Source organism: Cricetulus griseus (assembly GCF_003668045.3).
Source record: "Cricetulus griseus strain 17A/GY chromosome 1 unlocalized genomic scaffold, alternate assembly CriGri-PICRH-1.0 chr1_1, whole genome shotgun sequence".
In the NCBI taxonomy this organism is placed as follows: domain Eukaryota; kingdom Metazoa; phylum Chordata; class Mammalia; order Rodentia; family Cricetidae; genus Cricetulus; species Cricetulus griseus.
The window spans coordinates 86516284-86537730 of NW_023276807.1; the positions used below are offsets into that span (position 1 = coordinate 86516284).

Here is a 21447-nt window from a genome sequence, read left to right on the forward strand (position 1 = left end):
AAAACAAGTTTTTTAAAAACACAAATGGCAAAGGGAGTTGCTTAAAGTTAATAATCTCCAACCCAGGACGGACTCACAGCCACTGAACTTCTGTGCCTCCTGTTTTTTCACTTGTCCTCATTATTGGTGAAGGCAGAGGAAGCAGAGTGTCAGCAGGGAACAGAGTGTGAAATCTAGGTCTATACACTGTCGCCAATGCCCTGAAAAACCCTACTCATCCTGCCCCGTACACAGATGTGTTTATTTTCCCTGCTTCCCTGCCCTTCTCCCACAGTCAAAAGGTCAGGAAATTACTTTACCAGTTTTACCAAATTCAAAACCTACAAAATCTTTTACGGGCCAGTCCTTCTTAAGATCTGTTCCAAACAAAAGGTGATAATTTAGCCCACAGGAAGGAAGGAGCACCAAGGCCCACAGCCACAGGCAGGGCTTTTATGAGCCTCATTTTATATTCTAGACAGATCCACCCACCCATGGGGTGTCCTTTCAGGTGGCAAGAGTTAGTGATGTCACCTCCTTTACTAGGGAGGAAAAGATAAGCAACAAACGAAACTCGTTCAAGGTAGCTGCTCCCCAGTGGGGTGGGGGTGGGGGAGGGTGGAATGTCTACTCCCCTGCAGACACTGGCTAGGAGGCAGCCCAGAGGTAGTTAGGCCTCCAATCGAGTGCTGAAGAGATGTTAAGCAAGTTAAGTTACAGACACCTTTTAAGCTAGAAAATATCAGGAGCAACTGAACAGGATCCATCAGTTAGCCGGAAAAGGGATTGTTTAAGGTTACTGACCCGGAGACAGATGAAGGGTAGTTACCCAAGCTCCCCACACTGTTTACAAACAAGGGCTCTGTGCAATGGGAAAAGTCCCCACATTGGTGCTGTTGGGATCTTAAGATTTATTGGCTTAGGTTACAACTGTGAAGGAATTTAAAGTGAAGAGAATTACTAATAGCATAACTCCAGGACAGAGTGACAGCTGGAGAGCGGGGCAGGACCATCTTGGAGGTTTCTCCTGAAAAGAGGTCATTTCATTTGGGATTTATTAGTATAACTAGACCTATCTATCCTGTAACACATCCCCTTCTCACAATTGGGTGTGACAGTCCAAGTCTACTACTGAGCCATAGCCTCTTCACAGGCAAGACCAGGGCAAGAGCCAAAGGGCTTTTGGGGTCTCTTTTCAACTTTTGGATTTTAAAAAATTGGCTTTACAGTCCTTTAGTGTTGCCAAGGGCTTTAGCAAACATATGCTACTGAAACATCTTGCAGAAGCAGAAACTTCTAGTAGTAAAATGCAACAGAGTACCTTTAACAGAAAAAGACCAGAAGCCAAGACCCATGACCACAGCAAAGGTGCTAATCCTTTACTTCAACATTAGCGTTACTACAGAATCATAAAATTCCCACAGCAAGGCATGTTTATTGAAGTCTTTTGAAAAAGGAAGAAAATAGGCCTGGAAATGTAGCTCAGTGGCAGGGTGCTCACCTAGGATGAGCAAGAACAAGGCCAGAGTTCAATCCTCAGCTGTAAGAAAAGCATGAAAACTATTTTAAAAATAAACTTAATAGTTTGTGACTTCTGCTCAGGTGATGCAATCTCAGAGGGAAGGCACTGGTACAAGCATTAACTCTTAAATGTCTATTTTTTCTTAAAAAAATCAATAAAAGATGTTATTAAGAAAAAAATAAATTTAATAAGCTACATGTGTTGGTACATGCCTGTAACTAACACTGTGGGAGGCAGAGGTAGAGAGAGGTTGTTTTTTTAAAGGCAGGGTTTTACAATATGTATACACACACACACACACACACACACACACACACACACACACACACACACACACACGCGAGCGCGCGCGCGTGTGTATTCAAGTTGGCCTAGAACTCCATATGTAGACCTTGAATTCTCCAAGATCCACCTGACACTAATTCCCAGACGCTGGCACTACAGGCATGTGCCACCACACATGGCACACATAAGAGGTTCCTGGAAGACACCAAAATAAAAGCCATCATTGTGGGAAACACTTTAGTATCGAAAGAAAGAATAACAAGGTGTTTAACATGATGCCAGTCAGCCTCCAACTCAGTATATCCAATGGTGTTCTCGACAGCAAAGCTCAGCTCACATCACCCTTGGTCTCGCTCTTTCCATCTTTCCATCTTCTTTTAAGATTAAAAACTCTCTCTCTCTCTCTCTCTCTCTCTCTCTCTCTGTGTGTGTGTGTGTGTGTGTGTGTGTGTGTGTGTGTGTGTGTGTGTGTGTGTGTGTGTGTGTGTATAGGTCAGGACAGCCTGTAGTCATCACTTCTTTCCTTTCTGCCATGTGGGCTCCAGGAATCGAAATCAGGTCTGGCAGCAAGTGCCTTTATTTATCAGCCATCTTTCTGGCCTTCAGCCTGGTTCTCGAGGACAGTCACAATTCCTAAGGCACTACAAATAAACCACCCTGCATCCAGCAATTTCCTCCAGTGAGTAAGTCTACAAGGAAGTTCTGGAAACTAAAAAGGATAGATTAAATACAATATGATGCACATGGTACATCTCCTTGTGTTTGCATACAACCAACCTTAACATTCATTAAATGGCAATTCCCCGAAGTATTCACAATAAACCAAAGGGGTGGCAATAATATAAGTACCTGTTCATCCCATCCAGAGGTAAATGGTTAAATAATATAGCAATATACACAATGGAGTATTACTCAGCCTTAATAAAGAAGGGAATCAACATGGGATGAACTTTGAGAAAGCTAAATTAAAATAACCTGTGCCCCTCCCGCCAAGACAAACCACTGTACTATTCATTCATTCTATTTATATTGTTACGTAAGTATCTTAGTCAAAGCCATGGAAGCAGAAAGCAGGATGGTGGCTGCCCAGGGCTGGGTAAGAGGGGGGCACAGAGAGACAATTGATAATTGCATGGAGTTAATGATATGCATGGAGTTTTGGTTTTGCTATGTGAAATGTTCTAGAGATCTAGAATGCACATAAATCGTTGTTACTGTACTATACACTAAAAAGCAGCTGGTGGGATAAACTGTAAGTTTGGGGATTAAAAAGCATTTATTTGTGTGTATGTGGGGAGGGGTGTTCATATACCACAATGCGTATGTGGTCATAGGACAGCCCCCAGGAGTTGGTTCTCTTCCCACTACCGCCTGGGTCCTCAGGGTTGGCAGCACAGTGCCTCTACTTGCAAAGCCATCTCATTGGCCCTGTATCCTGGGTTTTGCCACAATGAAAAAAAGGGTTCACTGAGGAACCGTTCCAGTCTTTAAGGAGTGGGCATCACCACTGTAACAAAGGAAACAATTAGTACATGCACAGGACCTTCTCCAGGAGTTGGATTCCAAGGCCAATGTCGCCTTTGTTCTGCTCCTTCCTGTGCACACAACTTGAACTTAAGTAGTGACTTTATTGACAGAAAAATGGCTTTTCTTATAAAATCACTTCAAAGATTAGAACCCTGAAGCAGAACTGTATGCCTTGACTGTGAGCACTAACAAATTCCTCTAAGGTCCTAGACAATAACATTCTTTGAAAAAAAAAATTACCTTACTTATATTTTATAGCTACGTGTGAGTTCATGCATGTATGCATACCATATGTGTGCCTAGTATCCACGGAGGGTGTCATATGCCCTGGAACTGGAGTTTCAGGAGGTTGTGAGTTGTCATGTGGGTGCTGGGAATGAAACCTGGGTCATTGGTAAAAGCAGCCAGTGCTCTAAACCACTGAGCCATCTCCCCAGACTTGGCAATAAACAGTGTTCATAAAGTATATTAACATGTCTACAATGCAATCCACAGACACCCCTGCCCTCCTGCCAGGGCATTTATATGATTAGACCCTTTTCATTTCTTCTGATCTCAGTTTTAAAGATTACTAGACACAATTACAAGAGTTTTCTAAACACTTGCATTTCTTCTCCATGGGAGTTAGCTGTGTTTTTAATATTACTCAAGGCAGGAAAAAAAGGGATTGGCTTGATTTTTCTTTGGAACAAGTTCCTGCCAGATTTTGCACACTGCAACTCTCTGGCGACGTGATGAGAACACATGCCCACCCACAGACACTAACTTTGCTCGCCCCCCTCCTCCAGCAGCCCCTAGGACACACGCTGCTTGTGCTTATCTAATGGGATTCAAGAGGCCCAGTCAAGCAGCAGGACCCATGGGGCCAGAGCAATGGCAAGCAAGGAAGGGAACAAGTGTTTAAACAAGGGGAGGAGAGGGAAGGAGGGAGGGAGGGAGGGAGGCAGAAGATGGAGGAAGAGAGAAAAAATTTCTATTCTTTACAGCTGTATGAGTTAACACTGAAAACAATGCAGCTATCTCTTGAGCCGAATTTGAAGATAGCATCTCACTGAAATTCCTTCACAATCACCTTGGAAGATAGAGTCCCAGCGCCATGCTCAAGAGGGCGAAGCAAGGAAGGCTCCACTTGCAATCCAAGCCCAAAGCTCTTTCAGAGAGCTGAGGTACCAGTCCTTTATGTGTCTATACCCACCCATCCCAAGGCAAACTGGGATGTCAATGCAACAGAGTGCCAGCAAACTTCTACCTGAGAGAATGCCCCGGAAAAACAACAGTCCACAGTGGCTACATATGAGTGGGCATGTACCCCACTAATACTTGCTTCAGAGTGGAGCTTGTGTCTTAAGAAACCTATACTATGCTTGTCTCTGGCCTTTCTGAGCTGCACAGAAAAACCTACAATTTCCAAATAATGGTGCAGATTTGCCTACAAGTGTGTGTGCAGGACATATGCTTCAGATGTAGGACAAAGTGTGACAATACACATAAGCAAAGCACAGGTAGAGCACTGGTGGGAGCCAGGCATGCTCTCAGCACACACTCACACATGTGAACAGCAGGGGCAGACTGCACATTGCAGAAAAGGGAGTCTAAAGCACATGACTATTTTTAAATGTTGGCAGCCAGTCTATAGTGATCTTAAACCAGCTTGTTTTTATGAAGCAGTTACTGAATTCACATAGCTTTAAGTGTGAATATGACTTTAATAGATCCTAAAAAGAGGAGGGGGGTTTTCCAACCAGGAAAGATGAGGAAGTCTGCTCCACTAAGATACCCCGAACACTGTGATCTCTTAGAATAAATGCTCTTCCTGACTGCCACCTCCTTAGAAACAGCGGGAAAGAACATCTTTTGTCCACAGTTATGTCACTGTCGCTGGACTCGCTTAGAAAACATGGCCACCAAAACTACCATGAAGCAGATTTTGGAGTGCAGCATTCTTTCAGCTACCAGACAGGACAGAGCTGAGCTTGTGTATCACGTCCTTGCACATGTAACTGCCCAGCACATGCCTTTCAACATGTGCAGCAAGCTCAATCAGTATCCACTGACTACATCGAAGCCAAATGATAACACCTTTGATGCCAGCTGTGGCTTTGTATTCTCAGTACTCTAAGGGCCATGATCGCCCTAAGCCAGCAGCTCATGGCACACTCAAAAGCCATAGCACCTCTGGGGACAACAGCCATACATAGCTCAGGGGCAGAGCTCAGAGATCTGGAAGAACTGGATGGCACCTGGGCTAGTGGCAATGAACAAAGAATGGGAAAAAGGGATATTTTCATAGAAAACACCAATTAAGTCAAGAGATCTAAAAGAACTGTTTAGAGCTTAGAGATATTTTCTGCAGGCAGAGAGAGAAAGGGGGGGAAGGGAAGGAGGGAGGGAGGGAGGGACCTTATGATTCCATGAACTTAAAGAAGATGAGCTATTCTGCAAGACAGAAAAAACAATTCTATGAGACACAGCCTCATTGTGTAGCCTTGGCCAGCCTGGAACTTGCTATGTAGACCATGTTGACCTTGAACTCATACTGTAGCCCAGGCTGGCCTGGAGTTTACAATGCTGAAATTGCAGGCAAGAGCCACAATACTTGATGAACTTTTAACAAAGTGAACCCCCAAACGAAGTAAGGCTTTCACCAACCCTAGAGGACCTCATTCACTCTAAGGCTACCAAAAATATCAACTCTAGTCAAGTTAACATGTTTGAAGCAGCTTCCCCAATCCTGAATCAAAATCCTCATGAGAAGGAAAAGGGGTCTCACTTTGAATCTGAAGTATTTTAATATCACCAAATGCTATTATTAAATGTGTACTATATATACATACATGCACATATGCACTCAAAAATAAGCACTACAGATGTGGGCAGGGAAATTCTTAGCCAGACCCCCACATACTCCAAACACTATTTTTCCTCATTATCGTCCTTGACCATAATTAGCAAGTTACAGCATAACAGGTGGCTTTCATTTATAGAACGTAAAATTAATGAAATTTAAAGGCAGTCTGTCTTGAAAAACAAGCTGGCCATTCTTAAAAAAAAAAAAGAAAGAAAGAAAGAAAAAGCACACTTTATAAACAGAATATACCAAGCAAGCTCCTTCCAAAATATATGAATTTCTGAATGTGCTGAAACCAATAAATGAAATATATTTACCAAGAGTTTAAAATTCATATATCTCAAAAAATGCCATTATTATAGGTTCTATAATACAGAAAACAGGAAGAAAGCCTGCTTCCCTCGTCCTCCAGCCTGCTGGTAACTCGAGATCTGTTTGATACTCTTCAAGTGTCAGCAGGATTTACACCACTGAGGGAATTGTGCCACCAGTGCCAGCTTAGGAAAATCTACGGGCAGCAGTGTAATAGGTCCTAAACCAACCAATATGGACAGGCTGACCAGCAAGGCAGACAGAACACAGTAACAAACTAACTACAGCAACTGTCCCTAAAAAGTAGGACTTAAAAAGTGTCCTTTAAAAATACAAGGAGACACTGAATAGTCTGTCAACACACACAGGAATGTTTAATATACTCAAATAAACAAGGCATGTGCCTTCAATAGCCAGCATCGTTTAAATTTAGTGAGTAGAGAAAAAGAAGGTCGGACAGGCAGCCACAGCCTCCCAATTATGTGCAATGATCCTTCAGGTCATGTGGAAGCTATAATTAAATGTTGTTTCCCAATCCCCACTCCCTTTTCCTCTACCTTGGAAAAGTTAATGGATGGATTCAGTTTGAGCAAATTGTGATCTGCAAAAAATAAACATATTCACTCACGAGGGGGATAAATTTTTTTGTTCATGAAGCCACACAAAAGGACAGATACCAAAAGATAGAAAGATATTCTTAATTAAACTCTAGATAATATCCTTTGGCTACACTCTCTGCTTATTCATTGTTTCAACATTCTAGCTACCCACCTAGGTTTGCTGTTCCTGCAAGATGTTTCCAAGCAGCACCTTAAAACTTATTAATATAAGATGATGGGTTGAAGCCATTTTTATCTGAATCTCTAAGGAGATTCAGAAAGAACAGTGAGTGAATAAAAACTCTGCCCACCAGAAGATCAGTGGTTATCTGTCTTTGCATGGGGGTGAGCACACGAGCGCATGCTTATACACACACCCATACACACACCCATACACACACCCATACACACACCCATACACACACCCATACACACACACACACACACACACACACACACACACACACACAAACACACACGTACGTTGTTGAGAATAATTTTTCTCCTTTAAGAATATGTTACAAGCAAACACTGGAAAGGTTACACAGAGAGGAGAGCAAGGAGAAACGAGAGCTCCAGTAAACAGCACATACCTGCCCGGAGATGCCATTTCCTCTACATCGTGGAGCCCAAGTGCCGGCTATTAGCATCATCGCTACTATAAAGCTTCCGATAAAAATGGATTCTCTCTGGCTGACCTGAGAACCAGCTGGCTGCTTGAGAAGTAGTTTCCCCCATATATGATTCAGTCTCCTTGACAAATATACTGCATTGTACCGGATGAGTCATCTGAGGGTTAGAGTCCGCATTTTATAGGCCTGTTGTGTCATTACTCACATTCAACATCCTGCTTCTGAAAAGTGGGACCAGGGAGCCTGACAGCTGACAGATGCTTTTTTTCCAATTAAAATATTGTTTAAAAAAATTCCTGTAAGTTACAATGATCAATCATTGACAAAAGTCTGAAATGCCCACAGAGCCGAGGTCATACATGTCTCACTCTGAGAGTCCTGTCTTGAGACCCACAAGTGTGAGCTGACCATCGCCCTACCCAATGAAATAACTGTTCAGATCAAGAACAAGGAAGGAACTGTCTCTGAAGCTATCGGTTGAACCAGGATAGGTTGGGACTCTGTTGACTCCTGCATTGTTTTCGTGACTAGCTCTCCCTATTCTGTCCAGGCTGGCCTCAAACTCACGATCCTCCTGACTCAGCTTCCCTAATGCTGGTATTACAAGTGTATGTGACCATACCCAGCTTGCTTCTTGCACTGTAAGGTTATCAATTACAGGGATTATAAAAACCTATACATAAAAATAATTTTGCAGGTAGACATAGTAACATACTCTCATGATCCTCCAGCCCTCAGGAAGCTGACACAAGGGCCAAGAACTTGAGACCTGGGTTATACTGTAAGACCTTTTCTCAAAAATAAGTAAATAAATAATAATTTGGGAACTGGGAATGTACCTCCGTTGGTAGAGTACTTGCACAACACGCACAAGCCCTGGGTTCAATTCCCCCACACTGCATAAACCTGGGTATGGTGGCACATGTCTCAGAACTAAGAAAGCAGAGGCAAAAGGACCATGAGTTCAAAGTCAACCTCAGCTGTGCAGAGTTTGAGATCAGCTTGGAATACGAGACCTTGTCTCAAAAATTAAACAGATGGTTTTTAGAAAGTATGTTAGCAGTCGGGTGTTGGTGGGGCATGCCTTTAATCCCAGCACTCAGAAGACAGAAGCAGGCAGATTTCTGTGAGTTTAAAACTATCCTGGTCTATAGAGCAAGTTCCAGGACAGTCAAAGCTACACAGGGAAACCCTGTCTCAACAACAACAACAATAAAACAAAGAAAGTGGTTACTGAAGTATGCTAGGGGTATCATGAAATATGATATGTCATAAACATTTAGTTGCCCCCCCCCATACAAGTGGTACAAGGCAGGGGGTAAAGAAACACTGCAACATCTGGATAAATTGATGCATCTGATATCTTTCTCTCTTTTGAGTCATCTTCAAAAGTTTTCAGGGAATGTTTATACACGTTTTTCCAGTTCCTAGGATGTAATCTGAACCAGAACAGGGCACATTATTACTAAGGCATGAAACTTCCATGTGAATGGGGGGGGGGGCAAGGAGGGAGGACATCTGCTGCCCGACGCCCTGTGGGTGTGGGAGCTGAGGCCGAGTAAGTCTCCCAGCTGGTATGAACCACATATCCTACGGCCAAAGTGAAGGCTCCATCGAGCTCTTGAATGAATGGTAACGCTTCTTCCTAAGGCCGGCTGGTGAGAGCTTCCTTGTGCTCCTGAGCTCAGTGCTAACACAACGAAGGAGACATGCCCATTCCTAGCTTCCTTGTACAGCTTTGGCAATGTTCCCTTAAGAGCTTATGTAAGTCACATCCCTAGTCCCTTATACCAACAAAGTCCTATGTAAGGTGGCAGTGTTGGCTCAACTTACTTCATGCTCAAATGGGATGACTTACATCACCTGGAGATAGGGCTCTGATTTCATAGTTGAGAAAAAATTTTGTTTAGTATGCAAACAAAACCATGGATGAAACTAGACGTCACTTCAAAAACTCTCCTCTCCATGTTGATGCACTGTGAAGGCAGGACAAGCTACTCCAGGAAAATAGAGGTCTCACACCTATGCAGTGTCCCTTTATCTCCTGAAACTGGCAGTCACCTCAGTCAACAACTCCAAGTTATAAAGGATCTTGTCAAATGGATGGCAAACTGGCTACAAGTGGCAGGGACAGCCCCACACCACATCAACTACCACTAATCCAGAATGACCAGGATGGAGTGTTGGACCAAAGTGAGGACAGGAAGCCCCAAAACTTAGCAAAACATCCCCTCACAATTCCCAACTTTATATACAGGGGCCCTAAGGTAGTCACATGGCGGTGGATACCTCTCTAGCACAAGGAGTTTGTTTCTATTAGTATTTGAAAGAAAGAAACCTGTAGCTTACTAGAGAGTTTTCTAAGTTAGGGGCTAGGAATGCAGCTTATCTGGAAGAGTGCTTGCCTAGCATATACAAAGCCCTGGGTTCTATCCCCAGCAACGTGTAACAACTAAATACAGTAACACACCTATAATCCCGGCACTGGAGAAGTGGAGGCAGGAAGATCAGAAGCTCCAGTTACACAGTGAGTCTGAGGCTAGCCTGGGCTACATAATACTCTAGTGGGAAAAAAAAAAAAAACTACTTTCTAAATCAGATCTCACTGAATAGAAACACAAACACAGGGCCATGGGGTACTGCTTAGCTGAGGAACTCAGTTCAACATACAGGACCCATGTTAAAAAGCCAGGTGTGTTGCAGTGTGTGTTAGTAACTTCAGTGCAGGGGGCAAGGGGAGCAAGCTACAGAGGCTGCTGCCTGGCCAGCCACCCTAGCTTACAAGGTAAGACCCAGGTGGGAGGCCCTATCTCAAAATAAATAAAAATAAGTTGAATAGAGCCATGAAACACATGGGAAGTTGTCTTCTGGCCCCAACATGCACAAATACTGGCACCTGCATGCACACACACAAACACACACAAATAAATAAATAAAAATAAACATAAGCTAACATAGCAGTAAGTGTGTGTGTCCACAGAGAGAAAGAAAAAACTAGGCAGGGTAAATTGTAATTGCAGTAATTGGGAATCAGAGAAAGGAATTTTTTAAACTATTATTGCTGCTTTCCTACAAGCATGAAATATTTCATAATACAGTTTAACACACAAAAGAAAACATATAACCTTTTAGAAAAAGAAAAAAACTATGAATTTAATAACCACAATAGGGGCTTGATGGATGACCGAGTGGTTAAGAGCACTTCCCGTTATTCCAGAGGAACTGGGTTCCTAGCATCCATTTCAAGTGATTCACAACAACATCCTTTAACTCCAGTTATGCAGGATTCTCTATGCCCTCTTCCATAAATCTCCATGGGCAACACACACACACACACACACACACACACACACACACACACACACACACACACAGTAAATCTTTAAAACCCACAGGCCAGCCTGGTCTCCAGAGCAAGTGTCAGGATAGGCTCCAAAGCTACACAAGAGAACCCCCCCCAAAAAAAGAAAAAAATATCCTCAATTTTAAGGACAGTCATCAAAATGTTAACTACATGAAATGTTTCTAGGTTCAGATTTCTTAGAGACTGTTCCTTGTAAATAACCTTTAAGAGCATACAAACGCAAACTATCCCCCCTCTCTCTCTTCTCTCTCTCTCTCTCTCTCTCTCTCTCTCTCTCTCTCTCTCTCTCTCTCTCTCTCTCTCTCTCTCTCTCCAGGTTTTTGTAGCCTTGATTCTCCCAGGTTTATGTGTCCAGGGAACATCTGCATCGCCTATATGTGTAGGGCTACAGAACTTGGACTTTCAGCAACACTCCCACACCTGTTACAATCCTGATCAGCTTGGACCAAGACCTTTGAGAAACAGCTAGAAGTGACAGGATATGGGACACTTAAGTTATATTAGGTGTATGTACAGCAATGCACTTGGCAGGGTGCGCATGTGGCAGCCAGGAGGGCACACAGTGGAATTGCTCTTGCCTACCTTTACAAGATCAAACTCAGACTGCCAGGTTCATACTGCATGCAGTTTTAACTCTTGATGGCTCATGGTACACTTTAAAAATGACTTCTACTCAGTTTTCTTCAGAGCACAGATGAACTTCTTTGAAAGAACTTTTAAAGTGTATTTTGCCCATGTGTATGTATATGCACTGTGTCCACACCTGGTGCTTGCAGAGGTTAGAATAGGGTGTTGGGTCCTTTAGAACTGGAGTCATATGAACTACTACATGGGTGTTAGGAACCAAACCTGGGTCCTCTGGAAGAGCAACAAGTGCTCCTAGGCTGAGCTATCTATCTCTCCAGCCCCTATTTCTACGAAAACAAAAGTCACCCAAACTTGGTTTCTGCCATCTTTAGTAGGCATTTCTATTGGAAGGATCTGCTTGTTAATGACTACCACTAGTCAGAAATCAACTCCGTGCAGTTTTCCTGACCATCTAGAGTGGCCTCTGCTGCTATCTAAGAGAGCTTCCAGCTCTGAGTCTGTGAGGAGGAGGTTGGGTTGGCAGTTGCAGTGGTCTGGATACGAAGAGCTCTCTGTTGGCTTGGTCCCTAGTTGGTGCTGTGGTTTGGGAAGGTTATATGAATGGAAGCGTGAGCCACCTTCCAGCTCCAAGTGCCTGTTGCTATGCCTACTTTGCCATTGCAGCCCCCTCCACCACCACCCCTGAACCAAAGGACAACATAAGCTTCCTGTAAGTTGTTGTCATTGTATTTTATCACAGCAAGAGAAAGTAACTAATACAGCACTAGGTCAGTGCTGGCACTTCTGGCAAGTGTGGACTGGCCCTAGAACGGTCATTCTACAGTATGGGAGTTCTCTTTGCTTTCAGAGAACTGGACCTAGGACCATGGAAATCAGGTGGCATGGTTCTGGCCTCTGGGCTCCCATGCCTTCGAATGGCCATTTTCTAGCATGGGTGGTAAGAAGTCAAACAAGGTGGGAAAAGCACAGCAAACTGGCCCCTGGTTTCTTATACTTTTCTAACAGACTTCTTGTTATTTTTTTAAAAAGATTTATTTAGTTTTATGTGTATGAGTGCTGAACTTCATGTATGTCTGTGCACCATGTGTGTGTGGTGCCAGTGGAAGCCTTAAGAGGGTACGGCATCCCTTGGAACTGGAGTTACAGCAGGTTATGAGCCATCATAGGGTTGCTGGGAACTTAAGTCCTTCGCAAGTGGCTCTTAACTGCTATAGACATTCTGCTGTTAAAAACCAATTACAAGCCAATGTTAAGATCTGAACGTGTTCATGGATAGCAAGTTAATAATCTCTAGTAAGAACAAAATGAGCTTGGAACCCAAATGTCTTGGCTCAAAACCCAGGCATGCTCTGACTTCTCTAAGCCTCTATCTTCTTACTGCAAAATGAGTTTATATTATGGACAACCTCATAAAGCCATCCTTTTCCAGATAAAATGTTATGCGTATTTAAAATTCAATTCCTAGCTTAGTATGATGGCACAGCTGCAACCCCAGCACTTGGGAAGCTGAGGCAGGAGGATCAGGAGTTTAAGGTCACTTTGGCTTGTTCCAGTTTGAGGTTAGCCTGGGTTACTTGAGACCCTGCCTCAAAAAAGGGAGTGGACTAGAAGAATCAACCAACTAAACAATTAAATTTAAACCTTATTTTCTTTCTTTCTTTCTTTCTTTCTTTCTTTCTTTCTTTCTTTCTTTCTTTCTTTCAAGACAGGGTTTCTCTGTGGCTTTGGAGGCTGTCCTGGAACTAGCTCTTGTAGAGCTAGTGAGGTCTCGAACTCACAGAGATCTGCCTGCCTCTGCCTCCTGAGTGCTGGGACTAAAGGCGTGCACCACCACCGCCTGGCCTTATTTTCCATCTTGAGTATGAAAAATACAAATTCCATAAAATGTTCATTAAATGTATATATTTATTAAGGAAAGAACCACATAGGCAAAAAAAAAAAAATCGTGTGTGTGTGTGTGTGTGTGTGTGTGTGTGTGTGTGTGTGTGTGTGTGTGTGTTTGGACAGAGTTGGTAATAAACCATTGTTAACAGTAACTGCACACTGAAACCACAGTACTTAACACATTGTCTGCATAAAATGTCACAGGAGCAAACCAGGTGTATTTACCTGGCATAGGTACAAATAGAGGCCAGAAGACAAAAATAGGTTTCTCCTGTCAAAATATGTGGCAGCTGAAGAACTCTGACTTCCTCACACAAAACTGTTGTGAATGGAATAAATGGGTGCACTTCCATTAGTATTTAGCATAGGGTCAGGCTGTAGAGACTTCTGGAACACTCAGTTCACATACACAACAGTGATGAAGATATTTGTAGTGTATGAATTTCTCAGGGGTAGACAAACCTCACTCATTATAAAACACACACACACACACACACACACACACACACACACACACACACACACACACACAAAGACAGAGCTGGGCAGCTGTGACAGAGTGGCCCTTCCAGGTAAGACTCAAATCTGTATCAGCCATGCCTGTGTGTGCACATGCATTCACATGTATGAGCCTGTATCTTTTCTCCACAAGGGTGTCTATTGGTCATTGGTTCCTTATTGCTTAACCTTCCAATTTGGAATCAGATATTCAAGTGTTAATTTTGGTCCCCCAGATGCCATGAGTCATTTCTTACAATGGAAAGAGCTCACTCTGCCTTATGGCAGGGTAGAGCCTGAAGCCTGTTGCTCTTGCACCCTGACCTGCCTGCGCAGAGAAAGTCCCCTCGCCGTGTCAGAGTTCAGTCCACCAGCTGTAGTGTGCAAGGCCACAGCCATGCCTTCCTCCCCCAAGCACATCTGTGCAGTATGAAGAAACCACATGTGTCCCCGGAGTGTGAAGTGAGAGGTGAAAGATGATCGGATAGGAGCCTTCAGGAAACTGAGCAAACAGAAATGAAGGATGCTTTCAAGGAGGCTGGAAGGCCATGTAAAGTATTAATAAAGCTGGCAAGGGCCCTAGGAAATGAGGGCTGTACAGCACTGCTGCGGATAGCAAAAGAAAGGGCCCCATAAGGAGACAGGGGCCAACCCAGGGAAATGAAAGGCATGACTCAAAAGAAGGCCCCGAGACAGCCCTGTGTCCAATCAGAATGCAGATTTTTCTTTGGCAGCAAAACTTGTTTATTTGGGGGAAAATGAATCCACAGCATTAATGGATAATGCAGGTGAAGGGACCTCTGGGATTGGCCTCTGGGAGGGGAAATCTAACAAAAGAAACCATTCTCTTGCCTTTGCTTAGGTTCTCTTGAAAACAAAGTCTTGGCCAGCTGCTAGGACAGATGAAATCTGGGGTCTATGAGGATAGCTGTCTTTCTGCTGGCAAGGGCTGCTTTCCTGATAGATAGCAACATATCTTTGGGAAGTCAATCCAACAGAGAATGGCCAGGACAGCCCAGAGGCAGCAATGGTGGCTAGAGGGGATGTAAATTTATACTGTTAACCTCTATCTGAAGAGAACTTCAGATACAGACGCACAATGACCAACCACCTCAGGCTAATTCAGTGTGCTGTGTTACTTAACTGTGTCTAACTGGTGCTTTGTGGCTAATCTCAAGAAGAGTTTGGCTTAGTCACAGCCAGAAGGTCTGTGCTGACTAGATGCACAGGGCTATTGTCCACAACAGTTTTGTTTCATTTCCTTTAATGAGACCCTATGATATGAAGAACCTTTTGGACGAAGGTCTGTGAACTCAGGAAAAGGCAAAGGGAATCCCCATCCATCCCATGTCCACTCTATGCTGTGATAGCAACTTGCTCATAAATTCTGTTCCTGGTCAGTACAGAGCAGACATGGGCTGCACTGGTGCATTGATGCCCTCTATAGAGTCCGTGGCACAGCACATCATACAGATTGGCCCTGACAGGAGAAGGAGAAGAAAAATGAACACTCTGGAAAACCTCAGGATGAACCAAGGGCTGGATTAGCAAGGAAAGGAGAAAAGCCAGGATTCAGTGCTGGTTTTAGAGCTCACCTGGGTCAGGTATCTGAGGGATTCAATTTCCCCTTCAAGCATAGAACAGGCAGGTAGATGGCCATTCAGAGCCACAGTGGTGCACACCCAGCACTGGGGATGCAGGGGCAGGCAGACCTCCAGATTTGGGGCCAGCCTGGCCTACATAGCAAGTTCCAGCCATCCAGAGCTACATGGTGACACACTGTTTCAAAACGAACAAGCTTTCCCTATCCCAGCCCTGGCCAGGGAAGTCCACTGCCCCTTTTGAGATCAGTCACAGGCTGGGATGGATTCCTAACAGAACTTCCACAGGGAAGCCATCTTTGTCAAATAGCCAGACAGACATTTGGCTGGCAGTGCAAATCTCTTTTGGGAATTCTCAGCAATGCTCCTTAATAATTTATCTGTATAAACAACACACAATTCATGGAATCAGAAATCCTGCAAGTTCATCCTTCCTCAGCAGTGGTTATGCTGTCACCAGTTATGTATGACATGGGTCTAGGTGAGGGGAGGACACAGATGTGAGAATGGGGGTGGGGGCCTGAGAGTTGTGTTCCACATTACAAAAGCCAGTCATCGACAACAAACCTAAATTAGAGGTGTGCATCTGCCATCCCCAGTCTCAGAGCAGCTACCTCCTATTTAAGGGCAGCCTGGACAACACAGTGAGTTTGGGCCATCCTTGGCTAGAGAGCCTATTTGAAAAACCCAAACCAGGCTGGCTGTGATGGCCCATGCCTTTAATTCCAGTACTCAAGAGGCAGAGTTAGGTGGATGGATCTCTGAGTTCAAACCCCACCCCCCAAAAGAACCAAAGAGTGGCTGACAAGATGGCTAAGCAGGTGAAGATCCCTGCTGTCAGGCATGACCAACTGGTTTCACTTCCCCTGCCCCCACCCCAAATGGTGGAAGGAGAGAAGCAAATCCTTGCAAATTGCATTCTGACCTCCACACATGCCCATGCTCGCTCCTACCTATAAATAGGGAAGAAATACAAACAAAACAGAAACCTGCTGGGCTGGAGAAGTTGTGTGAAGTTCTGTTGAGCACAAGAGAAGGGTAAGGGGCATTAGAGAGGGAGGCATCGTGCTCAGTGAGGTAATCAAGATGGGTGCCTTTCGGAGGAGTCAACCTGCAGATTCAACACACTCAGCAAGAGAACATGAGCCCAAAGACATTCAAGAGCCACACCTGATGTGACCTTGACTTTGTATGGAAGTGCAAGCTCATCTTCCAGCATGGCTTCTCAACATTGTCTACGACTACATCTGTCCTCCAATCACAGGTTTTTCCCAGCACCACAAGGAGATTTTCACCGTGTACAACTGTACAAAAGAGGCTGAGGGCACTGGAGGAACAGGTCTCTTACTCAATCAGCATGCACTCAGAACCTACCCACTGTGGCACTTAGTCAGGAACTGAAGGTGGGAGACCCCTCGCCCACTCTCTGCCACTTACAAAAATGACACTCGAGCTTCATTAACATAAATATCAGGTACTAAGCAAGAACAGAAGGGAGAACGGACAAGGAACTCCGGCTCCATCTACTCAGGGCTAAGATTACGGCACCGGAGCATGAATGAACACAAAAAGTATTTTGGTGGCAGGGCTGCATGTACTTGGATTTGTCTCCCAGAGCACTCACAGATGTTCTTTGTTTCAGGTGCCCCAAAATCCCCTCTGCTCCTCTTCTCTGCTCAGGAGAAGAGGGAGGGAGGAAGGCTCCTGTGGATTTCATTTGTTTGCTTCCTGTGAGCTCTGCTGCTAAGAACGAGGAACCCAGAGTGAAGAACAAGTCTCAACATTTGAGCATTCCAAACTACCAGGGCGGGACCCATTTTTGCTGCCACTCCAAAGCTGGAAACAAACACAAAGACACTATCAATTTGGTGGACAGGACGCCAACAGATAAGCCACCAGGCAGTCCCAAGGCAAAGGCAGCCTTGCTGCAGTCTTCGGAAAACAGCAGCTAACCACATTGCAGGGCTCAGCTCTGTGCCTTCCGTGTCCCCTAGAGCTAAGCTCCAGATGTTGTTGGCTCAATTTATATTTCAGGGTGAGGAAGGGAAAAGCCCAAGGGCTTCAGAACAGGCTGAGTATTTATCATCTGTGGCCGGGCAAGGCATGGTAGGAAGAATAGAAGTTGAATTCCACTGACTGATAGCAGCCTCGCTGGGGTCACAGCACAGCAGAATCTGGGATGTTTTAACAAGCACAGGTCAGAACTTACAACACAGATTAACTGGGACATAATAAAGCCACCAATTTATCTGACAATGTACATACAGATGGATTCTTTTAGCTGATTGCTGTCTGATTCATAAATCAAAGTGTAAAAAGGTACATTCTACCACATCCTATCATCTTATCCCTTTTCCTACCCGACAAGACTGTAGGAGCCATCTTTTAAAAGTTTTTTGGTGGGATGGGATGTAGTTTACTAAGTTGGTAAACTATCTGAACAGCAAGCAAGAGGCTCTGGGAATAAACCTCCCCAGTAAAGCACAAAGCCAGGTGTAGTGGCACATACCTGTGTCCCAGCATGGAGTGCGAGAAGGGGGGGTACACTTATGAAAATATATTCCCTGAAAAACAGGCATATTTTTCAAAGTCTTTGGACCTTGGCTTTTTTAAAGTTTATTATTTTATGTGCATGGGTGCTTTGCTTGCATGCACATCTGTGCATCCCATGAGTGCCCAGAGAGGAGGCCAGAAATTGTTGTTAGACTCCCCTGGAACTAGAATCACAGACGGTTATGACCCACAGTGTGGGCACTGAGGATTGAACCTGGATCCTCCCACTGAGCTGTCTCTCCAGCCCCTGAACCTTGATTTGTATATCTTTGATAAAACTCATTTTTTTCCACATCTGCACATTATTTTACTATAAGGGTATGGCATGACTTTGTTTAGTGATTGATTATTTTTGTGGCACTAGAGGTATCAGACCCAGGGCCTTGGCAGGTTCAGGGCAAATGCTCTACCCGTGAGCTACAATCCTGGTCCCATGTTACCAAAGAGCATTTGGGTTTTCCTACCCTTTTTGCAAGATCAGTCATGAGATGAATAATGTTAGAGATGTCTTAAAATATCAAGATGTGTGCTTGCTGCTGTTAACCACCTGACTGTGATGCAGGAAGGGAAGAAAGAAAAAACCCTGCAGCTGCAAATCCATCCTGACCCAGGACAGAGGCCCAGCAGGGCTACAGAGGAGAGCCTGATTGGGAGTGTGCTGAAGACACTCAAGAGAACTATGAGGAAGGAATGAGAGCTCAATTAGGGTATCTGTTCTCCATCCTTGTCTTTACCCTCCTCCTGCTGACCCAGCTTCACCCCCAACCCAATCCAATGGAGTTATCGGGGCAGCCCGTCATTTAAAAAGTAATATCTAGATGTGTCTGGGACACAGACCTTAGCACTTGGCAGGGAACTTCAGGAGCATAGTGAGTTAACGGCTGGTCTAGGTTACAGAGGAAGACCCTGCCTAACAACAACAAAGGGACAAATAAACTTAACAAAGAAAGACACAGTGACAAGTCTGGTGCTGTCAGTGGTCATCACGTGGACCTGATCCCAGAGACCTAGTTGGAGGTCAAGTCCATCCAAAGTCACCCTAGGGGAAGCAAGGTTGGGCTGCCCCTCCACAGAAGCATAAGTGCCAGCTGGCTCCTGGGGGAACTATCAAAATAAGACTCCACAACAGAGCCCAGGAGACTGTCCCTTCTTAGCTACAGCTCCCAGCACAGGAGCTTATCAGCTGTTCACAGAATGGGCCCCACTGTCTTGCTTTTTCTGTTTTTTTTTTTTTTTTTTTTTTTTTTTTTTTTTTTTTTGCCCCATGTAGATCAGGCTGGTCTTGAGCTTCTGATCCTCTTGCCTCTGCCTCCCAAGGATGGGGACTACAGAGGTACACCACTAGGCCTGGTTTATGGAATGCTGGGTCTCAAAGGAACGCAGGGTTCTCTGCATGTCAGGCAGGCACTTTGCTAACTGAGATACACATCCCCATCCAAACCTAGCCTGACCTCCTGCATCCTTACAGTATCTGCAACTTACCAAAGGAACCTGCCTTCCTGCAGAAGTGCTGCATGGATGCTGCAGCTGGTGCCTCAACCAGCCTTTCCCCTAGAACAGCTGGTCTAAATTTGGGGGTCAAACAACCCTTTCACAGGGGTCACACATCAGGTATCCTTCATATCAGATGTTTACATTATGATTTATAACAGTAGCAAAATTACAGTTAAGAAGTAGCAAATAATTTTATGGTCAACCACAATACAAGGAAACGTATTAAAAGGTTACAGCTTTAGGAGGGTTGAGAACCTCGGCGGGTTCTGCCCTAGAAGATGGCAAGGGCCCTCAAAAGGCTAAGGAAGGCAAGAGACCATCCTATACACAGTTGGGCCAGTTTCCATAGACACCTATTTCCAGATGTGCACACTCATTATCACCTGTGTTATACAATTACAATGCACTTACCCCAAAGTCAAAGTCAAACTAAAATCAATTATATTTGTTTGGGCCCTAATTAGAAAAAGACAAATATCGTGAAGGCATTTTTGGACCAACTGGAGAAAACTGAACACAGTTTTGTTATTAATCTCTTTAGGTATAATGGCACAGTGACTCTTATTTAGGTCCTTATCTCTCAGAGATACACACATTTATGTATGAACTATCTGGGCTTTGCTTTAAAATGGCTGCTGATCCTCAAGACCAGATAGATACTCATCAGATAGGCCCACTGGGGAGACACTCCCTGGGTGATCCAAAAATGACAGAGTGAGTCACAACACTACAGTAGTCAATTCGATATGTAATGGCACCAGGCTTCACTCCTACCCACGAAACCACTAGTTCTTAAACTTGGTTGCACACGGCATGGCATGTGAGGTTTCTGCTGTTTTTTTAGGTAGTTTAGTTTGTTTGGGGTGTAGTCTGGATTTTTCAAAGTTCCCAGGTAATTCTGATGGATGAGGTTTAGGAATCGGTGCTATATGAACCCATCAGAGCTGCTCAGGAAGAAGCTGAAATGTGCAGACACTGGTGGCTGGCCACTGGCTGTCCTGAGGCCATGGACCCAGAGCTGGGATGCAGGCCAGGTTCCCTGAATTACTGATGCCAGCAAGGGTAACACTAGAGCTCAGTAAAGACTAGGGAGCTGGTGGACTGATTAAAGCCAGAAGTCAGGCCTACTTTACATCCACATTCCACTGGCTCCAGACCCCTCTTGCGCCTCTGGTGGAGATGAGCCTAGCTGGGACAGATAAAAGTCCCATTTTAACTGGCTGAAGGGTTGTAAACATCCAATTTGCTACAGCAGCCTAACAGCTGGCCTTATTCAAACAGGGAGGAGCCAGTAATTCCCTCAGAGTGCAAGCCTCACCTCACAAGAGCCTGTGTGGGGGTGGAGATCCTGTGGGTAACATATTTTGATGGACAGCTGTGAGCCTCCGCCCACTTTCTTGTAATTTACTATCCTTCTAGGGGTTTTGGAGAGATGTGGGGTATCTGTTGAGGTCCCTTCCATGTTAACTGACCACCCTCACAACAACCCCGAACTATAAGAATGTGCCCCCCTGCCCTACCCCTTTACAGAGAGGAGTGAGGCCGAGGCAACCTTGTTACTATGACAGAGGGGCTAGAGACAGATCCAGTCACGCTGCAAAGCCCCATGCTCCTTTCCATAGCTGTATCCTCCAACACATCTCAGGACAGTCTGAACATGTCACAGGAAAGACCCCAAAAGTTGCTTGCTCACTCCACCCTCCTACGTGAACCTAAAGGTGCAGCCCTTGAACTTGCCCTCCTGAGTCTCCATGAAAACAA

General features: G+C 44.6%; 1 protein-coding gene across 2 annotated transcripts in view; it reads right to left on the bottom strand.

Annotated features, from left to right (window-relative positions):
- Spred2 (sprouty related EVH1 domain containing 2) overlaps positions 1-21447 on the bottom strand; it is a 100204-nt gene that overhangs the window by 38839 nt on the left and 39918 nt on the right. The window contains exon 1 of one of the 2 annotated variants that reach the window (XM_027388071.2): positions 7666-7816. The exons of the other annotated variant lie outside the window; for it this stretch is intronic. Coding sequence (XP_027243872.1) covers positions 7666-7682 — 17 coding nt within the window. The 5' untranslated portion in view covers positions 7683-7816. Of the gene's footprint in view, positions 1-7665; positions 7817-21447 lie in introns of those variants that run through there. 2 annotated transcript variants of the gene reach the window in all.